At 44.9% G+C, this 25,667-nt stretch overlaps 1 protein-coding gene across 2 annotated transcripts; it reads left to right on the top strand.

Annotated features, from left to right (window-relative positions):
• Window positions 1–25,640, top strand: RETSAT (retinol saturase). 2 transcript variants are annotated; one of them, XM_054998409.1, is made up of 11 exons: window positions 1–207; window positions 4,041–4,223; window positions 4,790–5,031; window positions 5,942–6,143; window positions 7,886–8,083; window positions 10,042–10,161; window positions 15,645–15,783; window positions 18,831–18,940; window positions 19,337–19,503; window positions 21,817–21,976; window positions 24,205–25,640. In XM_054998409.1, the coding sequence occupies exons 1-11, from the start codon at window positions 36–38 to the stop codon at window positions 24,348–24,350; spliced, it is 1,839 nt and encodes a 612-aa protein (XP_054854384.1). In that variant the 5' UTR covers window positions 1–35; the 3' UTR covers window positions 24,351–25,640. The 2 variants fall into 2 exon arrangements, with proteins under 2 accessions (XP_054854384.1, XP_054854385.1); XM_054998410.1 differs by lacking the exon at window positions 1–207 and adding an exon at window positions 573–589 and having other exon boundaries at window positions 4,779–5,031.
• The last annotated feature ends 27 nt before the right edge of the window (window positions 25,641–25,667 follow it).

Genomic DNA, 25,667 nt, shown 5'->3' on the forward strand with positions numbered 1-25,667 from the left:
TCGGGGCTGAGCTGCCTGTTAAGCGGCGGAGGGTCATGTGGGGGTATCTGCTCGTCGTAGCGCTGCTGCTGCTGCTGCTGCTCTTTGCGGTCTACCGGGCGCGCGGCGGCCGGCGCCGCTCCCCCAACCCTTTCCTGGCAGATTCCAGGCGGCCGCCGTCGCCTTTGGTGACCGACAAAGATGCGCGGAACAAGGTTCTTAAACAAGGTAGCCGGAGAAGGCGGAGGAAGCGCGGGATCGGAGGCGGGCAGAGGAGGAGGGCGCTCTTGTTCGCCTGGGAACCTGTAGCTGGGCTCTTGTTGCAAAGCTGCACAACAAAGCTGAGAACCAACTGCCTCTTGGCACGAGCTTTCTGGCCAGCTGCTGTCCGGCCCCGCTTGTTGGGCTTTGAGGGGCCGCTTGGTGGCGGGGGAGTTCTGCTTGCAAAGACTCGGGCAGGCAGGGCTCCCCCCCCCCCTCTTCTGCGCTCCGTCTCCTGTGGCGCGGTGTTGGTGTGGTCTGCAGTCGGAATAAGCTGCATTTTATTTATTTTGATTTATGTCATTTATAGTCCGCCTTTCTCACCGAGACTCAAGGTGGATTACATACAGTGAGTAGTACAGTTAGAAAGTGGCACAATTTCAAAAGTTACCAAAATGCCTAAGGGCTTGTATGAGACTCGAACGATGGGGCGATCACAGAATCGTGGAGTTGGGAGATCTAGGGTCATCTAGTCCAACCCCCTGCATAGCGCAGGAAATTCACAACTACCTTCCCCCCACACCCCAAGTGACCCCTGCTCCATGCCCAGAAGATGGGGGAGGGGGGGCCCTCCAGTATCCCTGGCCAAACTGGCCTGGAAAAAAATTGCTTCCTGACCCTAAAGTGGCAATTGACATTTCCCTGGGCGTGTAAGAAAGGGTCACAAGAACCAAGCACTAAGATGTTGTATATGAGTTGAGCTACCATAATTAAGATTGCCAGTTTTCCATATAGATCAGGGCACAATTCAGCCCAAGTTAAGCACTTTGAAATCCTGTTGCTCATGCTCATCATGGGGCCTAGTGCCCTTTGTGTGCCTAGGCTTACTTGCACTTCACTCACACACACACAAGCTAGCTCAATGTCATTCAGTCTAGAGTAGGAAGCTAAGCCAGGTCAGTCCTGGTTAGTACTTGTATGGGAGACCACCAGAGAAGTCCAAGGTCTCTACACAGAGGCTGGCGATAGCAAACCTGCTCTGATTGTCTCTTGGTTTGAAAACCCAGTGAGGGGTTACAGTCCGTTACAACTTGAAGGCACTTTATACACACAAGAATAAAATCCAAGCTGGGAGTTTTGACTGCGAATTGTCAGGATTACTGTGATAATGGAGACAAAGGTCTGTACAAATACCAAGTGTTCCTATTAGTGTTTAAATGCTCCTCCCGCATATAGTCAGCACATTACAGCAGGAAACATACGGACTTTGGGCAGTGGCAACTTGCTTAGTTGTGGGCTTGTTCAGAGGCCTTTGAATGAACTATTACCTCAGTCCTTGAAAAACAAAATAGGCAGGATGGTGACATAGTCAGAGTTGTTGCTGCAAGGGCAAAATGAGATAAAACAGTATAAAAATCATTAGACGTTCAAAAAAATGATAAGATGCTCACTACAGCATTTTCTCTGCCTGGAAAAACCTTTTGATGCTTTCTTTTTAATTGGTGGCTTTAAAGTACCACATATAGTAGTGGTATATATGTGTGTGTTTTGCCTCGCTCTTTCCTGGGATGACCCCTCAAGGTTGGGTTTAATTTTATACTCGGGGGAATTAAACAGTAGCTCAGTTGGTACCTTGACCTTGCAAGCTGTCTTGCTGAATCAGGAGTCACTGTCACGTAAAGCTGCTAGGCCATTTGAAGAAAATATGTTGGATCTTACCATTTGTTCTGCTTTTTTCTGCCAGTACAAGGAGACTTTTGCTGGTAGAATTTTCCTCTTTAGCTGGTGGAAGTCTCCACCATGAGTGGAATGGATTCATAGGCGCTAACTGAATAGTTTGGATACAAGCCAAGGAGGGCCCCCATCTGACTATCCAAAAAGGCTGTGCTGGGGATCATGGGATTTTCTTGGGGAGAAGACATGTGAGCCAGTTTGGTGTAGTGGTTAAGAGCGGCAGGACTCTAATCTGGAGAGCAGGGTTTGATTCCCCACCCCTCCACTTGAAGCCAGCTGGGTGACCTTGGGTCAGTCACAGCTTCTTGGAGCTCTTTCAGACCCACCCACCTTACAGGGTGATTGTTGTGGGCATAATAATGACATACTTTGTAAACCTCTCTGAGTGGGCGTTAAGTTGCCCTGAAGGGCGGTATATAAATTGAAAATTGTTGTTGTTATGTAGGGGCTGCAGTTAAGAGGAAGTTGGGTGAGGTTAACTGAAAAATCTGGCTGCTGCTCTTGAGAAGTAGTGTAGCAAAAAGAGAGGAATAATTTGAGATCCTGAGGAAAAAAATGCGCAAAGGATTGCGCTGAAGTTGGTTTCCCTGACTTGCTATCTTTCATCTTTCTTGGTGAATAAAAGAGAAAAGGGGCTTCCAGAGGGCAAGGTGTGTGGCACACAAACTTGCATGTATGAAGTGTCTGAAATCTGAAAGACACATCTTATTTTATCAGCTTCCATAGGGCTGCCCCAGGAGCACTGCGCTGGAGGGCTCCCAGCTGCCCATCTACCATGGCACGGCTGTTTCTGGAGTAGCAGTGAATGGTGGTGGCTTCAGGGCAGCAGCTGAAGCAATCAGCTTTGGGCAGTGACCCCTACCTCCAATTGTCCTGCAGCTGCTACCCCACACCCAGTGATCCAGTGTGGACTAAGAGGCTGAAGTGGCCGTGTAAAGCCCTCCTTCCCAGCAGAAGGGGGAAAGGAGAAGGAGCAGGGTCTTGTGGGGTTGGGGCCACCTGCTTTAAGCTGCCTTGCACAGGGCCAGGGATGCCCCTTGCTTGGGGCTGGGGTGGTCCTGGATGGTGGTGGCAGCAGAGGAGGTTATGATTCTGGAGCACCGTCCAGGGTTCCAGAATCCTAAAGAGTGCCTCTGAATGCATGAGACAGCCTTTCGGCTTACAAAAGCTTTCTGTTGAGAGTTGGTGTAACAAGTGCCAGACGATAGCACGGAATTGGGGTGAGGGGGCTGCAGGAGAGGGAATGGGGCCACATGACTCACGCTTGTTCTTGAACCAGCACAGCAAGTTCTGCACTGGTATGACAGTAGGAAGAGGAAACAATTCTGCGTGGTTCCCTTTTCTCATGGCAGTCTTCTCATGCTATTGAATGCTTGGCTCACAAGCATCTCCCAATGCATCAGCAGAAAGTTTGAGGGGCTGCTAGGAGAAAGAGAGATCCTCTTGTGTGAGCTCCTTCCACCCACACATCTTTAGGAACCAACCCACTGTACAGTGTTGAATTGGAGGCTGAACATATGCTAACTATATTTCAGGGTCTCTTGGTACTGCTTTGAGGCAGAGGTGCCTGGTCCCTGAATCTACAAGCCCATCACCTGACTCTTGTCTTCTTGTAGAAGCACATGACTATTCCACTTCTTCTGAACAGGCAGCCTGCACATGAGTATAAAGTCATTGCTCCTCTAGGGAGAGCAGATTTTCCCGAGAAGTTCCCAGATTTCATTGCCGTTTGGACCTTCTTTGGCCTGGGGCTCCATTATTTAGCAGATTGCTCAGGACCTGCAAGGGTGCAGTCCCCATCTGTTTTAAGTAGACTGTACCAGTGGCACATAATTTTTTAAAAGGATCTTTGAGAGACAGGTAAGCAGGTAAAAAAAATATTCAAAGTGCGTCCCATGTTGCAAGCTGTGTTTAAAGGCAGGTTCTAAGGCCTGTTACAACATTGTAGTTTGTCTGGCTATCATGTTGGAACAGGAAACAATCAGAGAATCATAGGGTTGGAAGGGACCTCTAGGGTCATCTAGTCCAGTGCAGGAAATTCACAACTACCCCCCCCCCCGCAACTGCCCCAGTGACCCCCTGCTCCATGCTCTGTGCTGATGGTGTCCTTTGCTTCTCTCTTCCAGCATTCTCCCCTGACAGAGTTCCTGACCACCTGGATGCCATTGTCGTTGGGAGTGGCTACGGCGGCCTGGCTGCTGCTGTGGTCCTCTCTAAAGCGGGGAAGCGTGTGCTGGTCCTGGAACAGCATGGGAAGGCAGGGGGCTGCTGCCATACCTTTAATAAGAAGGGCTTCGAGTTTGACGTAGGTAAGTTTAGCCAAACAGGCTATCTTGTGGGCAGAAAAGAAACTTTTGACAAAGACCCGGGTTAAAATCTCTGCTCAGCCGCTGAAGTTTATCGGCTGATAAGCATGATTTGGTCATGTCCAAAGTGTGTGTTGAGACAACTTTTCATAGGACTAAATCTTGCTCTTGAAAAACTTCAGCTCCCTATTCTGTCTCCTTAAGTTTTCATTAAAGTGAAGGGTGTTGTTCTCCAGGTCTGTTGGAAACCCTACTCAAGCCACCTGTGAGAGGGTCACACCCTATAGTTTGAGAATTGCTGGTCATACTGGGTATATGTAAGAAAACAGAACTCTGATAATACATTTGCCCACTAATCTTTCTTCAAAAAAACCTATGGATGATGGGATGTACCAATGAGCTACAGAACTTGAAATTGAATTGAGACTTACAAAAACTTACATGCTGGCACATTTCTTTAAGCAAATTACTCTAACTAAGGCACTTACATAGATGTTCAGGGATGTGAGTACCGATTTCTTCCAGGTATAGGTGGTCTTCCATTATAATGCTTTGCAGTTGCCTTCCAGGTATCCATTACGTAGGGCAGATGCGGGAAAATTCTTTTCAACGCATGATTGTCGACCAGCTCACAGATGGACAACTCCAGTGGGCTGAGATGGACTCTCCCTTCGATGTAGTTGTTCTGGGAGGTCCCATGAATGGCAAGAAGTTTTACATGTACAGTGGGCAGAAGGAATATGTTGATGGCTTAAAGAAACAATTTCCAGATGAAGCTGCTGCGATCGACAGATTTGTGACGCTTGTGAGGGTAATTAATCCTTTCTGTCTTGGTGGAATGATTTCTTTCCATTTCATTTATACCCTTCTTTTTTTCCCCAGTGGGAACCCAAAGTAGTTTACAACCTTCTTCTACCCTCTTCCATTTTATCTTCACCACAACCTGTGAGTAAGGTTACAGTTGGAGAGAGTGAGTAGTCCAAAGCTACCCAGAAACTTTCATGGCAGTGTAGGGAATTGAACCTGGATCCCTGAGAGCCCCTAGTCTGATGTCCTAACCCCTACACCATGTTCACTCTTGCTCAGTGTAACCTTCATGTTCAGAGACAGTTTGCCACTCTCAGCCATTTTTAGGTGGGCAGCAAAAGCCTCGAGGCTCTGCTTGTAGACCTTCCAAGGGCCTCCGGTTGGCTCTGTGGGAAATACTCTGCACTAAGATGGACTTTCTGGTCTGATCCTACATGGCTGCTCTTATGTTATCATCAGTGCTCATATTATATTATATCTGTATCACCCTTTTGAGCCAAATTAGCTCCCAAAGCACCTTGCACTCAAAGCAACTTGAGTGTCGGTATTTATAAATAAAAGAATCCTTTTCTTTCATACAAGAGCCAAATATGCAGATGTGGAAAGGTAAGGCAGTTCAACAAATGAACAAAACGAGTCCATTGTTACTCTTGGCAGCACAACTATAACTGGCCAGGGTGGAAATGAAGTAGCCAAAGTACAGGGTAAGTTTGGAACACTGTACCTTTTAGTAAGAAATTAGTATGCCAGATTGGCAATTCTATACAGTGCTGGATTAAAACCGCAGCCACCTTCCTGCTAGTGAAGGTAAATTTCAACATTCCTAATTCTTATGCTTTGAACACTGAGATCTGCAGCTGTATGTTTGAGATCTGTGCAAAACTCTCTGACTGTCCCCCCTTCTTCTTCTGCAGAGAACTGCCAAAGGAAGTAGTCACATGGCTCTTCTGAAAATGCTCCCGATGCCCTTGGTCAGATTTCTGAACTCTACCGGCTTGCTGGGCTTGATCTCCCCATTCTGTAGGATGGTATCCAAAAGCCTTTCGGAAGTCATTGCAGGGTTCACGACAAATGCAGACCTGAAAGCAGTGTTCAGCTATATCTTCCCCACCTACGGTAGGCGACTCTGGCCTGTTTCCACTGGCGTGGGGGCCTGTGTGAGGCAGAGTACACTCACAGGCTTGTCCCTTTAGGTAACACGTACAGATGTGAAGGGGAAGTCTCTTAATGAGGTCTTGTCTCTTGTGGTCCAGACACCTGATATCTGGAGGGGAGAAAGTGGGGGGAAGAAGGGGTGCCTAGCGGTTCCCCTGCCTGCAGCATCCCCTCTGCACTTGTATCTTAAGACTCTAGCTGGGGAGATACAATTGGTGTGTTTTTGTAGGGAAGAGTTATCCACACTTTTTCTCCTCTCTCTATCATGCCTTCTCCTTGTCCCTATTTAAATGTGGGGGGCAGGGGAGGTTTTCATATCCAGGCCTGTGGATGTCTGTCTAGTTCAGTCGGGCATCATTTCAATTCCCTTGCTGATCCCCGTGTCCTATTTTCTTAGCTATGTCTATGATACCACATGTAGTTTTGACTTATAGATTGTTAATATGTTTTGACGCATTTCATAGGGTCCAGAATTAGTCTGGCAGCCGAGTTCTGATCACATCTTCTAGAAGAAATGTATACCATGTATGCCATTCTCAGCTTTGCAACTTTTAATGGCTAATGCGAAATAGACTTTCAGGCATGAAGTTGGCCATGGTGGTAGGATGCCAGGTGTGCAGGTTGCATGGCAAGGGGGTGTCATTGTCTTAAGGGCAGAGCTACATGTCACCTTGGTAAATATGTTTCTGTACATGCATTTGTGAGAAAGGGAGTGTTAGAGGATCATTGGAGGGAGGGGTACAGAAGTTCTTTCTGCCAAGGAGTTTAACTAGTTAAAAGAAAAATGAGAGAGGAGGGTGTTTGCAGGGGAGAACTCTTGCTCCAACATGTCAGGTTCTAGCCTTGCAGATCTGGCTGGTTAAATAAGACTTTGCAGTTTTGTCTTTAAACATACACAACCATTTAATCTTTCTGCTTGCCGTTGTTCCAGCTCTTTATGCCTGGGAGGGTTTTAAGTTCAGGGTAAAAGGGGAGGTGGAGTCTCCTTCAATAACTGTTGAGTTGCCTTTATCTAAAAACACAGGGCTTCTGTAACTAAGTGGAAATAAAAGATCAGGAGATGAAATCTGCCCAGGTTTTCTCTTCCCTTTTCTCATGATAATTATATAATAAAATGTTAGCGTGTGACGTGAGTTTGTCACATCGCGTTTCCTTGCCTTCCGCCATACCGCTTCATTAGCTGCTGCTGATAGGAACAGGGAAACACAACATAACATTACATCACACTGAGATTTTACTGTATGTTAATAGTAGAGTAGGAAGGCACAATGCAGGGCTGCTGCTTTCATCAGTAGCCAAGCGCCCTCCATATTGTCCCATCCTGCTTTGCGATTCCCTTGATTTGGTATCTTAAATGTACCGTATGCTATTACTTTGCATCATGTCTTCCAGAAGCGCTCGGGGGAACTCCAAAGGGAGTCTAGCCTCTCCCATATCATTTCCATTCAGATCTTAGAGAAAAACAAAAAGGAGGAGGGTCTACTCACTAGGACGTTCAGATGAAGCTTTCCTGGCAGCTTCACCCTAATCACAAATAAAAAATATGAATAGGTGAGCTAGTAAATTTTGTGAACCTATTTGCAAAGCTGACTAGATCTTGTTGGGCTGGATTCTTGCATTTGGGAGGGCAGAAAGACTCCTCTTCCCGAAATGCCGTTTTGCTTTCCTGTCCCTTCCTCCTCCTCTCCCCTCTTTTTTTGCAGGAGTGATTCCTACAGAGTCCAGCTTCCCTCTGCACGCGCTCATTTCTGATCACTACTCAAAAGGTGCCTGGTACCCTCAAGGAGGTGCCAGTGAAATTGCATTCCACTCCATCCCCATAATCGAACGGGCTGGAGGGGCTGTCCTTACCAGGGCACCTGTGCAGAGCATTTTGGTGGATTCCCAAGGGAAAGCCTGTGGTGAGTTAGACTGGATTAGGGGGTATCTCTGAGAGTTTAATGTCATGTATTATAAAGTTCCCAGTTCAGTTTTTAAAAGTTTGCTATGAACTTGGTGGCCAAAATAAGCCTTTCTCTCTTAGCTTTAGCCTCCTATCTGCAATATAGCGATGGTAATATTTTTCTACTCTATAGGGCTATCATAAGGATTAAAAGGTATTGTATACAAAGCACTTGGACAGGTGAAAGTGCTATATATAGTGGCAAATGGGTAATGCAAAAAGCAAATTCATCTTATATATTTAGAATGCCCCCCCCCCTTTTATCACCTGTGCCAATTACTTGTGATGGTTGTATAAAACCCCTGTCTTGGGAAAAAGCCAGAGCCGTTCTTAACTAGAGGAGCTGATGAATGGGGCGAAAAGAGGGTTGCAATCCAGGGGACCATGCAATGAGTTTTGTCCAATGATCTAGATTACAGACACAAAACTGAGGAGTTTCAGAATCGGTCTGCAAATAGGCTGGGGGAGTGGTTCAGGACAACCTGCTTCTGCATCTTTCCTGAAGCTAAGCAAGAACAGCCCTGATCCTTGCATGAGAGACCACCAAAAGCTCCAGGATGGGAGAGAACTAAGAAGCTCTTATGTGTTTCTACAAGCCCTTGGCTTTGCCAGAAGGGGCTCTGTACCTAACCTATTAATGGAGGTTCTGGTGCTCGCATCTGCATAGAAGTAACACTGTTATTCATGACTGCTGTTTGGTCACCCTTCACCTCATACCTATGGCATAAGTCTGTGTAGTACATTTGTATGCTTCCCTTTCTCCAAGGAGCTCTAAGAATTGGACATGGTTCTCCCATCCCCATTTTATCCTCTCAGCCCTTTGAGGTAGGCTCAGCTGTCACTGGGCTCATGTCATCCAGTGAGCTTCGTAACCGAGTGGGGAATTGAACCAGGGCCTGCTCGATTCTAGTCTGACTCTCTAAGCACTGCTACAATTCTCAGCAGGCCATTCTATTGGGAGAAAAGCATACTATATTATCCTCAATTATAGGGTTCAGCTGTCATGTTAAAAATGGGATTGCAGAGCTAAATCCTGGCGGAAGTCAAGCCTGGTATACACTTCTCACTGAAATGTAATGGAATTGGTCTTGCATCTGATGAAGTATCTCTTAAGGATCTGTGCAAGGCTGATAAACTGGAGCATGTTCCTTTTGACTTGCCAGTGTTTGAAGGGTCTGGAAAGTGAAATGGGTGGAACTTTAGCACAGGATTCACCATGTTTTCTTGCCTGGTAGCGTTCAGTGAAGTTCTTCTCTTCTAGATATGTGTTAATGTGAGAAGCAAATGTTCATACAGCACAGTCCCTCTGGCTTGTGTAGGATATGAACATATAGCAGGGGGCTCAAAGAAAAGAAGGGCTTAGTCTCTATGTAAATCAGCAAATGAAGCCATTCTGCCAGTGCTCTTCCCGTCGTATTAAGTTTCCTTGAAGGTGTTTAAGTGGGTTATCTGCCTAAGCCTATCCATTAATTACACTGATCCTCCTTGCCTTTTGAAGGATTTTCTGTAATGCTGATCAGCATGCTATATCCATGAATACTCTGCCACCCAGAGTATTATTGTTAGCATGAGACTTGATCTGTTAATATACATGAACTGTTCTGTGTGTGAACTGGTGTGGCATAAAGGGCTAACAATGGGCCAAAGTGAGCCAAAGTGTCTCCAGTTTGGCTCTGCTCTGAGCCATGCAATGTGGCCCTTTCAGCCCATCACCCTCCTGTCTGCAATTTGAGAATAACATCCCAATGTTATTCTTATACATGACTACTATAAGGATCTCATTGATCATTGTAACATTTGGTGCCTTGAAGAAAATACTGATCCGTTGGCTTCAACTCTAAATTGTCATTTCTGGAATAACACGAGAACCACTCTCAGAGAGCTTCACTCATTTGGGTTGTGTTTTGCCTCTTCCAGGTGTAAGTGTTAAGAAAGGGCAGGATCTCACACATCTCTTTGCTCCTGTTGTGATTTCGGATGCTGGAATTTTCAACACCTACGAGAGGCTCCTGCCAGAGAAATTGCGAGCTTTGCCAGGTAAAAGGCTTCTGATCTGGTATTTCAACACTGTAGAAATAGGGAGGGTTTTTAGACTGTGTGAGCAAAGGGATCTTTCAGACACATACCTAGGTTGCCACACTTCAAACTATGGAGTACAAATAATGTGCAAATACTAAATTGCTAGAATCTCCCACCATCCTTTTTTCAATGATACTGATCTCAAAGGATATAAGAGCCCAAGAACTTTTATGCCCCTTCAATTATCTTGTCATGATTCAGCTACCTAATATTTGCATCTCTTACTGCCGTACCTCGGCAAAAGTATTTCATCCTGCCAGAAACAGAAGATGTTCAACACCTATCTGAGCTGCTTTTCTAAATCAATAAAAATTCTTATAACATCTTCTGAACTCTTGTTTTTGCAAACCTTTTCCCCATCTGAAATATGGATATGCAAAGTTTCCAGTAAGAATCTCCATCATGCCACGGACCAAACTAATACTCCCAGCTCCTAATCTCACTTAAGTTCTGGTTTCACATTAGCTGCTTTAGGGATTCCTCTGCAGGCTTTTATTTGTCTCATAATCGACTGTGATCCTTATGACCCCTAATCCCCTTTGTTGCATCACTGAATTCTTCTAGTCAGGTGTTTGTGGCCTATGGTCTTTGGCCTGTTTTTTTTAAAAAGCATTAATTTGGTTGATTTGAAACACTCTAGCAGTTTAAGTCTAGATCACTTCAAAGGACAGATTGCTCTAAAGAACAGGCTCCAGCTTGCCAAACTAATATACCACAGCAAAAATTTGACACAGATTTTCAATTAAAAAGCTGAATAGCAATGAGTAGACAATGGCCATTTCTACACACGTTGAATAATGCACTTTAGCAATCCTTTGGAAGTGGATTTTTTGTTCCACACATGGAAAAGCAGTTCACTAAAGAGTATTGAAAGTGGATTATCCAATGCGTGTGGAAGCAGCCAGTGAGTCTCGCATGATACAACAACAAATCTTTGAATTCTAAAGCTTTCCCCAGTGATTGGTCCTAATAAGTAACTTGGTTTGCCAACTTCCCAGAGTTCTCTGCTGCAGATCATGAGGTCTCATGCCCACAATAGCTGCCATTGGATACATTTGTGCAAATGAAGGTTGGAAGCTGAAACCTTCCAAAGCAGAAAGGAATTGTGGATGTGGAGCCAGCTGGAATCACATTTTGCTCTGTCCAGCCATTTGACTAAACCCTACCAAAGTCCTTGAACCAAGCAGTGACCTGAGGGCTAGTTTGGAAATAAATGTGTGTGCAGAACACAGCAAAGTAGAGAGAGTAGTGACTGAAGGGGCATTCAGATAGAGTAACCGCTTTCTTGGGTGATTGTGTTGAGCATGAAGCTGAAAGCACGCTTATGGGAATTATGGCTAATACTTCATGGTGGCGTCTGTTGACTCGCAAGGTCAGATGTTACTGCTTCCACGCTGCAGTGTGTCGTAGGGGCTTTTTGCTCTGCTTCATGTGAAAATGGCTATATTTATACCCCACTATTTAGCCCTGTGCTATCGGACAACTATTTAACTAGCTGGGGATATCCCTCTCACTTCAGATCCAGCCACAGTAACTAATCTGTATCTTTCAGCTGAAAAGCATTTGAGTTACTTCAATGAGCTAGTGTGATACAGTGGCCAGAATGTTGGAATTAGAATTGGGAGATGCACGACCACATCTGAAACTTGCTGGGTAACCTTAGGCAGGATACTGGCCCAGTCCCCACACTTGTCTAGCCGGTGCTGCAGTCATAGAATCATAGAATTGGAAGGGTTCTTATAGACTATCTTTTCCAACCCCCTGCCCAATGAAGGAACAACCTAAAGCATCCCTGACAAGTATTGTCCAGCTGCTCCTTGAAGATTGCCAGTGAAGCGGAACCCACCACATCCCAAGGCAGCCAGTTCCACTGCTGGATTACTCTTAACATGAAGAAATTTTTAATGCCCAGATGGTACCTTCCCTCCTGTAGATTAAACCCATTGTTTCAAGTCCTATCCATTGTTGCCAACAGGAACAGCTCCCTTCCCTTCCCTAAGTGACAGCCTTTTAAATAGTTAAAGAGATTAATCATGCCTCCCCTCAACCTCCTCTTCTCCAAACTGAACATTCCCAGGTTGCTTGGTCTTTCCTTGTAGGGCTTGGTCTCCAGGCCTCTGATCGTTTTGGTTGCTCTCCTCTGCACCTATTCCAATTTGTCCACATCCTGTTTGAAATGAGGCCTCCAGAACTGCACACAAGAGTCCAGGTGGGGCCTGACCAATGGGTATATAGTGAGACAATGACATCCTGTGATTTGGGTGTTTTGTCTTTGTTGATACAGCTCAAGATTGCATTTGCCTTTTTTTTGCTGCTGCATCACAGTGACTGCTCATATTTAGCTTCCCATTTACTTGTATCCTAAGATCTTGTTCACACACACTGCTACCTAGAAGTGTATCCCTCATCCAGTATGCATGCTTTGCATTTTTGTTACTCAGGTGGAGAAGCTGGCACTTGTCCATGTTAAATCATATTCAAATCTGCCCACTTTCCCAGTGGGTTCAGATCTTGTTTGGTGGTGGGAATAGCATCGCCTCATTGCCCTTTGTGGTGGGTGTGTAGTGAGTGCTTAGAAGGGACACACTGTCCATACACCACCAGAACTTGGAACGCAAGCCCAACCACAGTGTAAACCTATGAGAGCTCTTGAAAGGAGGGTGAGATGTAAACTGAGACAAATAACTCAAGCATGGAATTTAAAGCGGACATTTGAATGTTAGTCTTTAGCGACTTCTTTTCATTTCTACTAACATAAGAGACTTGGGTTACGCCAATGTACCATTTCCTGGGAGCAAGCCTTAAATCACTAACCATGAAGAACTTATCTTTAAGTAAATATAAGCTAGCAGTGCAACCCTGTGCAGAGTTAAATTAGTGAGTTTAGAATCAAGAAACTCTTTCTAGGATTGTACTGCTATGTTTTCAAGCTGATCAGTCTATAGGCTGCTCAAGTGCCTTGGTCCTGCTAAAGCTCATTGGGGCTTGCTCTATCAGTACATACTGGAGGGTTCAAGCTACGTGCAAACATTTCATGAGATTTTATTTGGCATTAATTTCTTTCAAAGGAGAAGTCATGAGGTACGGAGCATGGCAAATGCGGTTAGCTCCCTTTGCAAAGTAATCCTGATTAGAAGAGAAGAGATTGCCAGGCACAGAGCTGGATAATGTCAGGCCATGCCGTGTGCGTAAGCTTTCTTGCTGCTACATATTGAAGAATGTTGGGACTGCATTTGACAATGGCAGCAGAATGGAAGTACAAAATTTGGTACTGTCTTTCAGAGAAAGTTGAATAAAGAAAAATATTGAGGCTTTTCTATCAAATTTTGGCTTCTCCGCTGAAAATTGGCTCACAAAGCCCCTTAAAGTAGTAATCAAAAGAAACCCACATAAATATCAACTACAGTATAGTAAGAAAGGTCCTTTACTGGGGGGGTGGGGACTTCCAATAAGGTTGTGGCCTTGTGCAATGGAGTGATGTTTGGCAGCTGCCACATCTCCCTCTGGCCACTCTGGTGGCAGTGAACATGAGGATTTTTTCCCTTTGTGGAATGCAGGAAGCCTCCCAGTTTCAAGGGAGCTTCCACACAGATGGGCTTCCCAAGGCTTTAAGTCAAATTGAAGGAAAACTTCCTTTCATCCCATTTGAAGGAGAAACTGCAGGGTGGTGATAGGTGGAGCATCCCTGAGAAAACTCTACAAACTAAGTTCCACCAGCAAAATGGTGTGTGTGCACGAGCGCGTGTGCACACACACGCTCTTTCTGCCCTTTTTCTTTTTCCCATGCAGCACAGCTTAGCTGGTAAGGGGGAAAGGGAGGGTTGCTGGGCAGCAGGGAACAGGCATGATCTCAGTGTGCCTGTACTTTTGTACAGATGCAGTGGAGGGGAAAGGGGTGGGCTGGGGGTAAGGGAGTGGAAAGGGGACTTGTGTACACTGTTCCCATGTGCTCCCATGCCATTTGTTGCTGCTACCATGGCACGGGCATGTCTTGGCAGCTGTGCGAAGGGAAGCTGTCTGCCAGAGTGTTGGAATTTGTGCAAGTGTCCTACACTCAGTTGTGAAAGAGAGAAATTGTTGTTCTGTTTGTTTAGTCAGATAGCTAGTTAGCATAGGACCACTTAGGCTTTGAGAGAAGTTCCCGCCAGAGAAAGTGGGTGTCTTTAGTCTTAATGAGGGAAGTATTTTTATAGAGCTAGAATCACAGAAGTCTGTCTACTTATTTCCACTGTGCTATTATCAAACTCTGCTACTCTGCAAACTTATTATTATATCTAATTGCTTTGCAACCGCCAACACAGAGCTTATAAAGCCAGGCTGCTGCCTCTTCCTTCTGGTCCCGCTAGTCCTCCTAGGCCTTGAGGCAAAGGGTCTTGAGCGTGTGTATGCAAATGAAACACATTTGCATACAAGTTACACAAGTGGCACGCTTGGCACAGTCTGCAGAGCCTTGTTCGTGTTGAGTAATAAGAGATCTTGGTTCTCTTTGCACATGAATTGCACTTGACCCAGATACTGGAGATGGAGGTTTGCACGAGAGAATGGATCCCTACTGAACTCCAGGTTAACGTTTAAGGGTTTGCAAACTTGCTGAAGTGACTGTGGTTAACTGGGGATGATGGGGAAATCGGAACTCCTATGAACCTCTGGTTTTGTGATAAATTTGGAGCAGGTGGTTCTGGAACTGGCCATGCCAAAACCACATTTCACCTCTGATAACCTCCCTTTCAGAAGGCTACTCCAGGAATTATCCCTTTCCCATGAAAGAAGTAGTTCAACTTCTGACTAAACTGGAGTTGTAGTTGAGGTGTGAGTCCACGCAATCCCATGGAAGTGGCAAGAGAGAGTATCTTGAACTGCAAGATCATAGTTTCAGACATTAAGGTGAAACTGGAGCATGGATCACTGAATATACCAGAAGTGGGAAAAGAGAATCATCCGAAAAAAGGAACGTGCACATCTTTGTGTGCGAGATGCTCAAGTTTCCCCTTTATGCATTACCCCCAAACCCAACAGATGTTCACCTCCCAATGATATCATCTTTGGAGACTTGTTTCTAAGTGGTTCTTCCCTTCTAAAATCAGCTGAGTGACTATCATAGCCTGTAGTGGCATCCCCTTTTCAGAGAGATTCAAATTGTATTAACCTCATTAACCCTTAAGAGACAATAAAGACGCTCCCTGTTTTCCCAGGCATTTTGATTGGCAACTTACTTTACTGCTCCTTACTTTTAACTGTACTGAATGACGCCCCCCCCCCCCGCATTGTGCTTATCAGTTACCTTGTCTTCCATCTGTCCATTTTAAGAACTTTGTTCCAAATTTGCTATCTTGTTGCAATGCAAGATGGTACAGTTTTGGATCCACATTTTACTTCCAGAATTTCTAGGCAGCCTATCAACTTCCTCTTTAAAAAAAAATCTTTATTTTTTCTTCCTGCAGCTATAAGGAGCCAACTGTCCATGGTGCAGCATGGTGTAGGAGGGTTCAGTGTCTTCATAGGACTCAGAGGCTCGAAGGAAGAATTGGGACTGGAAGCCAAGAACTATTACGTCTACAAGCACAACAACCTTGATGAAGCGTAAGTTGTAGCTTTGCTCCTGTAGCCGAGAATGCTCTCTCTTGCTGTGCGGGCTTTGAAAAGGTCTGCAGGAGGATCCTGGCAACTTGTTGGAGCCATTCAAAAATGACTCCCGAGCTCTATCATCAAGTGACCTCTGTTTAAGCACTACAGGGAATTTGAAATGACGTAGGGGACAGGAGAAGGAAACAGTCCACTGTTGGAGAAATGGTGACTAGTGAAATCGGGCCAGCCCATCTGTTTGTCAGTGATAGCAACTCTGCTGGGCCTGCATCCCAGCTTGGCTTCCTCAGCTTCTCTGCCAGGCTTGGGAAAGAATGATGCTGGGCTATCCAGTTGCTGCAGTTTGTTTATGACCGAGAAATCCACATATTGCACATACACATGAAGCTGCCTTACATTGAATCAGGCCACTGATCTATCGAGGTCAGTACTATCTACTCACACCAGCAGCGGCACCCAGCATCATAGGCAGAGGAATTTCATATCACCTACTGCCTTGTCCTTTCTAACAGGAGATGCCAGGGATTTCCTGCATGCAAAGCAGAGGCTCTCCTACTGAGCCACAGCCCCTGCCAGTGACTGCCAGTAGCCAGGTTCATAGAGCAGGAGTAAAGATCTTGGTAGAGAGGGAACAAAGCACAGCAGGGCACTCCTTGAGGGGCGAGAGCGCAGAATGCCCTTTGCTAACCTGATCTACACATGGAGCAAAATGAGATGGTACAATTGTGCGGTGTTGGACTTTACCAGTTTGCGAGAGGAAAGGACAAGCGTGCATCTCTGAATTTCTCTGCAGGGACTAGCGCTGCGAAGAGTTGGCTGAGCTGCTACTTTTCTACCTTACATGCTAGTTGTTTCCTTGCAAGAAGTCTGTGATGAGGGGAACATTCAAAAATACCATCTGAAGCCCAAAGTGGTACAGCCCAGTCTTCTATTTCTTTTTGGGTGGGTTGGAAGGGTGATATGGGTAGACTGAAATGCAAGGGTTAAACTCATTGTTGCCCTTGTATTACAGTATCTAAGGGAGGATGCGTGTGTTTGGTTTTTATAGCCAGCTACGATCAGTGTCTTATAAAACTGGGACACATTTTCTGTTACACAGTAGTGTATCCATGCAATCTTGGCACCAGACAGTAGGGGTCATTAATGATTGCGTTGTTGCTCCCAGCTCCATGTTCCTTCCTGTCAATTAAACACAGTCTTGCAGCTTCACTGGCTTTGTGAGCAGAGCTTTGTAGCAGCACTGAACATTATGCCTCCTTTGCATGCCCTTGTTGAAATAAGCATGCTCAGTTCCATAGAGCAGAGTTGAACTTGCAGAATGCCTTGTGGCTTAGTCCAAGACTTCAAAAGTTACTAGGAAAATAGTGTGCCACAACTGCATGCATTTGAATGCTTGAATATCTTTGTCCTGCTCCTGGAACAACTTATTGGTGAACTTCCAAGAGGGGGTTGAACATGGAAATTTTGATCACACCAACTCATTCCTCAAGAAATGGTACTAAATACACAAAAGCACTCCCACAGAAAATCTGTTTTATCTTTGATACTATTCAAGGCAGAAAACAGCAAAGCTCAAATAGACACAAGTGTTTTGTGTGTTGATGAAGACTTGATTTTTCTTCTAAACACTTTAGAGCAAAGTTTCCTAATGTGGCACTTAACGTACTGGCCGGGCACCTGCCAAACTTTTCAGCATGTAGGCACAGCCATTGCAAGGAAGGGACTTATTATTAGCTATCCTCATTCTAATGAATGGGTTTTTCATGGCTGCAGTAGCAACTGCAATCCCTGGCAGATCAGGAGGGCTGGTAAGCATTTGGGTTTGTGGCTCCCCCTTGGTCTTTACGTCTTTTATCTCCCCTTCTTTCTCTGATTCTCTCATTTCTGCACTTTCCTTCATTCTTTATTCCTGTTCTACAGTTCTTTTGTGAAGCAAGGAGGGGTGGCACTGGCTCTACTCCTGCTGAAGCCGTTTTGGGGTGGCGCTCACCATCTTCTCTCAAAATTCCAAAGATGCCCAAAGGCTGAAAAGGTTGGGAACCCCTGCTTTAGAGGATACACTGACAGGAGTGCATTGCCTTTGAAAGTTCAGGATTACAGCCCCTGCTTAAATTGGTTATTTTTGTCCATTTTTTATTGTTCCAAAGGGAATGTGGTTAATTTGGGGTCCTTTCTTTTAGATGTCTACCCAAACTGACTTCCTTTTATAAGCAAAAAAATCTGCATGCTACAGTAATGAGAATATCTTCATGATTCAGCCACGTCCCAGGGTATCACTATTTCAAGCCTGGTACAAACTTGTCATAAAAACCCCTCCCTAATGGTAGCCTTACAATCCTGATTCAGAAAAGAAAATGTCCCATTTTATATGTGACATCTTATGTAAAACCATCAGTCATGGACTTGCAGCCCCAAACAGCACCCCTCCCAACTAACAAGTTTTTTTTCCTCTTCCTCCACCGCAATTCTTAATCCCTGGGTGCAGCTCAGTAGAAAACATGTATATGTGACAGAAGCTTATCTTTCCACCTTAATTATTCTCTAACTATTGCTAGTTTCTAGGGCTGCCAGGTCCTCTTACCCTCCCGGAGGGGGGGGGTGTGCGCAGAGACCTGGCACTCACCTTTACTTGACTCCTCATGTCCATGTGTGCTCGCAGGAGCAGCATGACAACGTAACTCCCAGGAAGTGACATCATCATGCAGGCCTGGCAACCTGCATGCACTTTGCAGCAGGCTGATTTGGGCCCCAAACAAGCCTGTTTGGGGCTCAAATTGGTCCACTGTGAAGTGCAGGAGCAGCCTGACAGCATGACTCCAGTGACATTGCGCCGCCCCAGGAGCATGCCCGGGAGGCCTGTTCTCCAACCTTCCCGCCCCCTGACCTGCTGGCCAGGTGAGTGGTGGCAGAGGCTGGGAGTGGAGGATGACCCGCCCCCACCAGAGGATTTGAGATCTATCTCCTGCCCAAGTTTTAAAATACTTGTATAAGAAGTGCTTTTTGTAGCCCAAATTCATGGGGAAATCTTTCTGTTTGCTCAACAGGTTCACATCATACCTGAATTCCTCCAGAGAAACTGCTGCAAATAACTTTCCTTTTGTGTATATTGCCTCTCCATCGGCTAAGGATCCCCTGTGGGAGAAGAAGTACCCAGGTACAGGGAGAAGTTTGATCCTCAGACATGGCTTGACTTTGGAGAGTGTGGAGAAGGGACAGCCAACAAACATGCGGGGCCAGGAAACCAAACAATCTGAAGGGATCCCTGCCCTCCCTCCCGTCTCCTATAAAATGCCCTGTTGTGGTAGTAGGGTTGCACTACAAGTGACGAATGACACTTGCCTGGCAAGTGAACAGACTCATGTGTATTCCTCCCTGTTCACTTGCCATTCACTTGCGCTCCATTTGATCAAGTGGAGAGCAAGTGAATGGCAAGTGAACAGGGAGGAATACACGTGAGTCTGTTCACTTGCCAGGCAAGTGTCATTCGTCACTCGTAGTGCAACCCATAGTCGCATGCAAGTTAAATGCAGGCTCTCTCCTGTCTTTACAGGCAGGTCTACTCTGGTCATTCTGACAGCTGCAAAATATGAATGGTTTGAGGAATGGAAGGATGAGAGAGTCTCTAAGAGAGGAACGGAGTATGAGGATCTTAAAAATATTTTTGTGGAGAAACTGGTGGAAACCGTTCTTGGAATTTATCCTCAAGTACAAGATAAGGTAAGATAATGTTTTAATTTTAAAATTTTGAATTCTCTGCTGTCACAGAAATGTGGATCAGAGCACATGATACTGAGAGCCAAGCTACAAGTGACTTTTTTCACGCGTAGAACACTTGATCGTTTTCGCAAGTTGTCCTGGGAACTGAAGTCCCAGTGTCCTTCCCCTCTCTGTTAGAATCGCTGCCTGAAGAGCCAGAGAAAGCCGGCTGCAGCAGCAGCTTTTGCAAATCCAGAGCAGCTCCCCGGGAGCAAGACGCCCAGGGAGAAAGCTGCAGCTGCCCACCCCCAAAGATCGTTGAGAGCAGGCTTGTGACTGGAGGAACAATTTGCAAAAGCTGCTGCTGCAGCCGGCTTTCTCTGGCTCTTCAGGCAGCGATTCTAACAGAGAGGGGAAGGACACTGGGACTTCAGTTCCCAGGACAACTTGCGAAAACGATCAAGTGTTCTACGCGTGAAAAAAGTCACTTGTAGCTTGGCTCTCAGTGATACACATGTATTCTAGTTAACTCTGTATGAACTTTACTGTTGTTTTTTCTAGCATGTTGTGTAACTACACAGGTGCTCTTTCATCTTTGACAGTCAATTAAAAATAGTGGACAGTAGCAGATAAATGTTCTCTAATTGTGAGATGGACCAATAATGATCTGCTCACTTAACTTTTCCTGTCATCTTTACTGATTTATATCTCTTGTCTGGCAGCTGGACATAATGTCACTTTTTGGCTAGACAGACTGTCACATGATATAAAATATGAATAATTAATTAACTCTCAAACCAATCATTGTTTATCTATGATCAAAAAGAGTCCAGTAGCACCTTTAAGACTAACCAATTTTATTGTAGCATAAGCTTTCGAGAATCAAGTTCTCTTCGTCAGGTATCAGGCATCTGACGAAGAGAACTTGATTCTCGAAAGCTTATGCTACAATAAAATTGGTTAGTCTTAAAGGTGCTACTGGACTCTTTTTGATTTTGCTACCACAGATTAACATGGCTAACTCCTCTGCATCTATGACCATGTTTATCTATGCTATCGCATGAAAAAGACCTTAAATTTCTGCATAAGATTTCTGCCTGCCTCTACAACCCCAGTGTTTGTTGGAGGTCTCCCATCCAATTACTAACCAAGGCTGATCTTGCTTAGCTTCTGAGATCTGACACGATCAGGCTCACCTGGGCTATCCATATTAGGTGACAACCCTTTTCCAGTTCAGCTTCCATGATGTTGTTGGGAATGATTTGTATGCCTATGCTCTATAAACTTCAGTCTGTCTCATCCTTTTGATTTCAGCTGAGAAGCTCAAACAGCAATGTTGCAAGGGGTGCCATTAAAACACACACACACACACAAAAGAACTTGTATGTTTCCTCAGCCAGTCTACTGAGGAAACTGACAGTCCTCAGATGATACAGAGGAAACTGACAAGTTCCCCAGAAAGCCTGTAGCAGAAATGGGGCATTTTTCAAGTGCAGAAATAGAAAAAACAGACACCACTTCAGTATGACTCCCTCAAAGTGTAGAATTAAAGAACTGAAGCACTACGGGGCCAGAACTGACAAATAAAGTGGACCGCATTTTCATGGGTCGAATCACAGAAAGCCTGATGTAATGATAACCATGTGGAAGAGGCCTGAATCAAATACAAGTTTGTACTCTATCTCTGAGGTCTTCTTGTGCTGGCCCAGAGTTTAAACCGAAAGTTAGGATGCCGTCTACTTGTAGCCTGAGGACTGTCCTGTGAGAATTAATTTAGGCTATTAGGTTCTGTGCTATTATGATTTTTAAAATGGTTTTTATGTTTTATTTTGTGAGCTGTCTTGAGCAGGTACACTGGAGAGGCATCATATAAATTCTCCAAATAAAACGGGATGAAGAACAATCATGCATAGACAGTTGGGAGACAGATCTGAGTAGGAATTGGGAGCCTGCTATAGTGGTTGGCTGGAAAACACCTCTCAGACACATTTCTGATTTTGTTTCTCAGTATATACATTTATACCTACAGCTCAGTCTTAAAACTAATCAACCAAGACAGACAAAACCAGCAAGCAGCAAGACTAAAATTCTGCCCTTCAAGCTCCAGACCTCCAATTTTGGCTGTTGGGCTTGGCAAACACATTTCACCTTTTTCCAAAAAGAAACAAAGGCCAATTCTAAATAAGCATCCCGAGGACATCACTGAGAAGGCTGAGCTTGTAGCTGATGCCAAACTGTCATCCATCAAGATGGTGACCGTAACATGGCTTCTTTTTATGATTCTCATGAGAATTACATTCTATGATACTCTCTTGCCCCTCTTTCTCTCAACAGATTGAGCATATATCTGCAGGGACTCCTCTCTCCAACCAGCATTATATAGCTGCTCCACGGGGAGAAATGTATGGAGCGGAACACTGCCTCTCTCGCATGCAGGTTGAAGTCATGGCAACAGTCAGACCTCAGACCCCCATCCCGAACCTCTACCTGACAGGTGTGTTGTTTGTCCATCAATTATAACGTGCCACAGCTCAGACCATCGAGCACTGATTTGCAGCCTGCTCCGTCCCACGCACATAGTACGGATAGTGCACTGAATCTGAGCGCATCTAGGATTGGGACCTCAAACAAGGCAGCAAAATCAAAATAACTTATTGGACAAGAACAAGTTTAAAAAATGAAAACTGCCTTTATAGTTTTGTGTTCTTTACTGGGCTGTATTATGACAGAGTCTCTTTTAATGTTATCTTCAGACATTTTTAGCAAATGAGTTTCACATCAGATCTGGTGTTGTCTCAGTCAACTTCTCTTACATAAGATTGGACCACATTGCATAAAGAGGTTTGGAGGCCAGTTAACTCTTACATGCAAAGGTGTGTAGATGAAACCTTGGCAGTAGTGGTTCTTTTACCTTACATTTTTGCAAAATAAAAACCAGTACAGATGACTTTCAGCCCATGTGCAGTAGGAAGGAAAAGCTAATTACGAGCAAAGTCTCAGTTCAGATTACCTATTTAGTTTAAGAAGATCTAGTCAGTTCTTGTTCCATACATGGGTCAATAATGTCATTTACAGGAAGGACAAGGTCAAGATCTTAGTAACTTAATTCCTGCTGCTTTAAACAACGTGAATAAAATTGTTCCATACAGGATGCTAAACTGTAGCAAAGATCATCCTTGACTTTATAACTGTGACTAAAATTCTTTGGATTTCTGTGTGTGGGAGGGAATTTGCTGGTTTTTAAACCATGGAAACAACTAATGCAGTGCTGTTCGATCACATATTTTCATTCCCATATGTGGCCCCAACGTGTAGATCAAAAATCTGCACATTGGGGCCACTCAAGTCTAGAGAAGATGTTTCTGAAAAGTAAACAAAATCCCCAAAACTAGAGAAGCAATGCCTGTGCCGGACACTGCAAAGACGGGGGAAAGAGATCAGGGGCAAGGAGACAGTCTGGAAGGAGTAGGGGGGAGTAGAATTCCATCTCTCCTGATAGTCCTCATGGAGCCCCCTGTTGTGGAACTAAAATGCTGTAGCTCTGAAGCATTCAGTTATGGAGCTTCAGATCCAGATTCTTGTAGAACAATGTAGTCGGCCTTGCGAACAGAATAGGAGCCACATTAGATATGACTGGGGAGGGGGTGTGTGATGTAGATCAAGCAACTTTGTGGAGTCTTGATGTGGATCATAGAGACTTTTCTAATCCTCCCCCTCCCATTGGCAAAAACTCCAGCTATCATATGCCCCTCCACAAAGCTAATAGGAGCTCTGGGGGACCACTTGAAGATGGGAAACCATTTTGGGGGGGGAAGGATTAAGCTTCCCCCACCTTTGATTGGAATGGAGGAGAGAGCGGCAACTGCTATTAACCTACTTTAAAAGCACGCCCATTGTATAAGTTGCTTGCAGCAGTAAGATGAGCAGGATTTCGAATGAGCTGGGTATGGTAACTGATTATCTGCATGGCACTTCACAGGCGCACATGACTAGTATAAGGGCCAAGCTACAAGTGACGAATGACACTTGAACTACAAGTGAACAGACTCACGTGTATTCCTTCCTGTTCACTTGCGCTCCACTTGTGCTCCACTCAATCATGGAGTGATCAAGCACAAGTGAACACGGAGGAATACACGTGAGTCTGTTCACTTGCCGTTCAAGTGTCATTCGTCACTTGTAGCTTGGCCCTAAGCTGCATCCTTTTGCAGCAAATAATTTATGCAGGTTAATTTTGTGGTTTGTTCCTTGACTACAACATTTTGTACAGTCCTAAGCAGAGTTACCTAGTTCCACTGGAGTCAGTGGATTACACAGATAGTTAATAGTTGGTTAATTTTGAACAGAAAAACCTCTTGATCAGTGAAGGGTGCTTTCAGCTAAGTGGGCAACAGCTCTTTAAAAATTCAGACATAAAAACACAGCTGGCAAGTGCTACGTAGGAAGAGGCATTCCTCTTTCTCTTTTGCACAAGACAGAGGATTCTGCCACCTAAAACACAGGCGTGCATCATCTGAGGCCAAAAGCATGCTTTGTTCTTAAAACTAGTTTTACTCAAATGCATATTTAATCGATTGAGATTTCTTAAACCTAGAAATAGGTGACCATAGTAAGAATATTGTTTTTTAGAATACATACAACTCAGATCAGGAACAAGGGAGAGGATGGTACAGTTAAGAGGGTACAGCAAAGAGTAAAAAAAACCCTGCCTTTGTTCCCCAGGCCAGGACGTTCTTGTCGGGGGCTTTGTGGGAGCGCTTCATAGTGCCCTGGTCTGTGCTTCTGCTGTCCTTCAACACAACCTCTACATCGACCTCTTCCAGTTACACCGAAAAATCAAAGCCGATCATTTCAAAAAGAAAAACTGAGCCTCTGCTTGCTGAAGGTTCTCCGTTCTCTGCAGATAATTTTGGAAGTTGTTTGCATTTGACCTGCGTTTGATGCCAAGTGAGTCCCCAAATGAGCCACGCCTTGAGTTCTGCTGCTGTGCTCTGCAGTTTTTTTTGGCTGTCAAGCTTTATAGGAAGAAGTCTAGCAATCTCATTGGACCTTCTACGTGCAAATGTTTCTGTATGCCGTCCATTGATTTATACATACACCCCTATGAAGAAAGTATTCAGGATTTACATTACAGAAGAGTGATCAAGTACGCACTTCCTCCGTATGTATTGGATACTTTAACCTGTGCTGTACATTGTAAACAGACAAGGGAGCCTGAAAATGAGCAAGACTGTCTTCAGAAAAAAGATAAGATTGGAGGTCTCCCATACTGATCCAGAGTATTTTTTAAAAGGTTTTAACTGTCTCTTAATGGTAGAATGAGCTGGGCCTTGTATACCGAAACGTTTACTGGTATGGGCAGAAACGTCAGGCTGCCAAACGGAGGGGAAAGTACTCTGTTGGTTCTGACTTTCTTTTTGAAGACTAGACCACTTCTCACTTGCGGCCTTTATAATTGCCTGAGTGAGGTACCCCAGACTTCCACGCAACTTGTTTCTTGGAATTACATGCCCTCTTATGAGCTCCTGCGTCACTGGAATATGCAAAACAGCCCGATGGTAGGCGACACCAGCCTGAGGTCCAAGAGCCCCCAAGAGATGGCGTACCCTTCCTTACTGCAAGGACTGCCAGCCGTTAGAATGTGAGCCTTTCCCCAACAGGGTGTAGATTCTAACGTTGTTCTGAAATTGTCAGATTTATCTACTTTCTACTCTCCCTTCTGTTCCCCTTGCCTTGTGATTCTTTTAATATGTAAGCCTGAGGGCAGGACCTGTTTGTTCGTTTTTTAATTGATGCGATGTATAGGAAACAGTTATCTGAGAAATGGTTTGTCTACCTGTGGGAGGAAAAGATACGGGAGCCCCTTGTCTTTTCCCTTGAAGGTTGGATAGTGTCAAGGGATTGTGTTTTTTTTAAAGTCAACAAATGGGACACAGGGAAAGGGTTAAGCATGTCCTTTGTCACCTGGTTCTGCTTTTCAATTCAGCCTCCGAGGCTGCTTTTCAGTTTAAAAGAAACCGAGGGGTGGGGGGAGGACACACCTGTAACTCTGTATCAAGTCTAGTTTAGCCTTGAATGTGCAGGATGCTGATATTCCTTATTCCCAGAAAGTGTAAATGTTTATGGCACTGACTAATAAACGGTTCTTGACTAATGAATATGGCTTATGACGTACAGTGTTTGCA

This window comes from Eublepharis macularius, chromosome 14 (genome assembly GCF_028583425.1).
Source record: "Eublepharis macularius isolate TG4126 chromosome 14, MPM_Emac_v1.0, whole genome shotgun sequence".
NCBI lineage: Eukaryota > Metazoa > Chordata > Lepidosauria > Squamata > Eublepharidae > Eublepharis > Eublepharis macularius.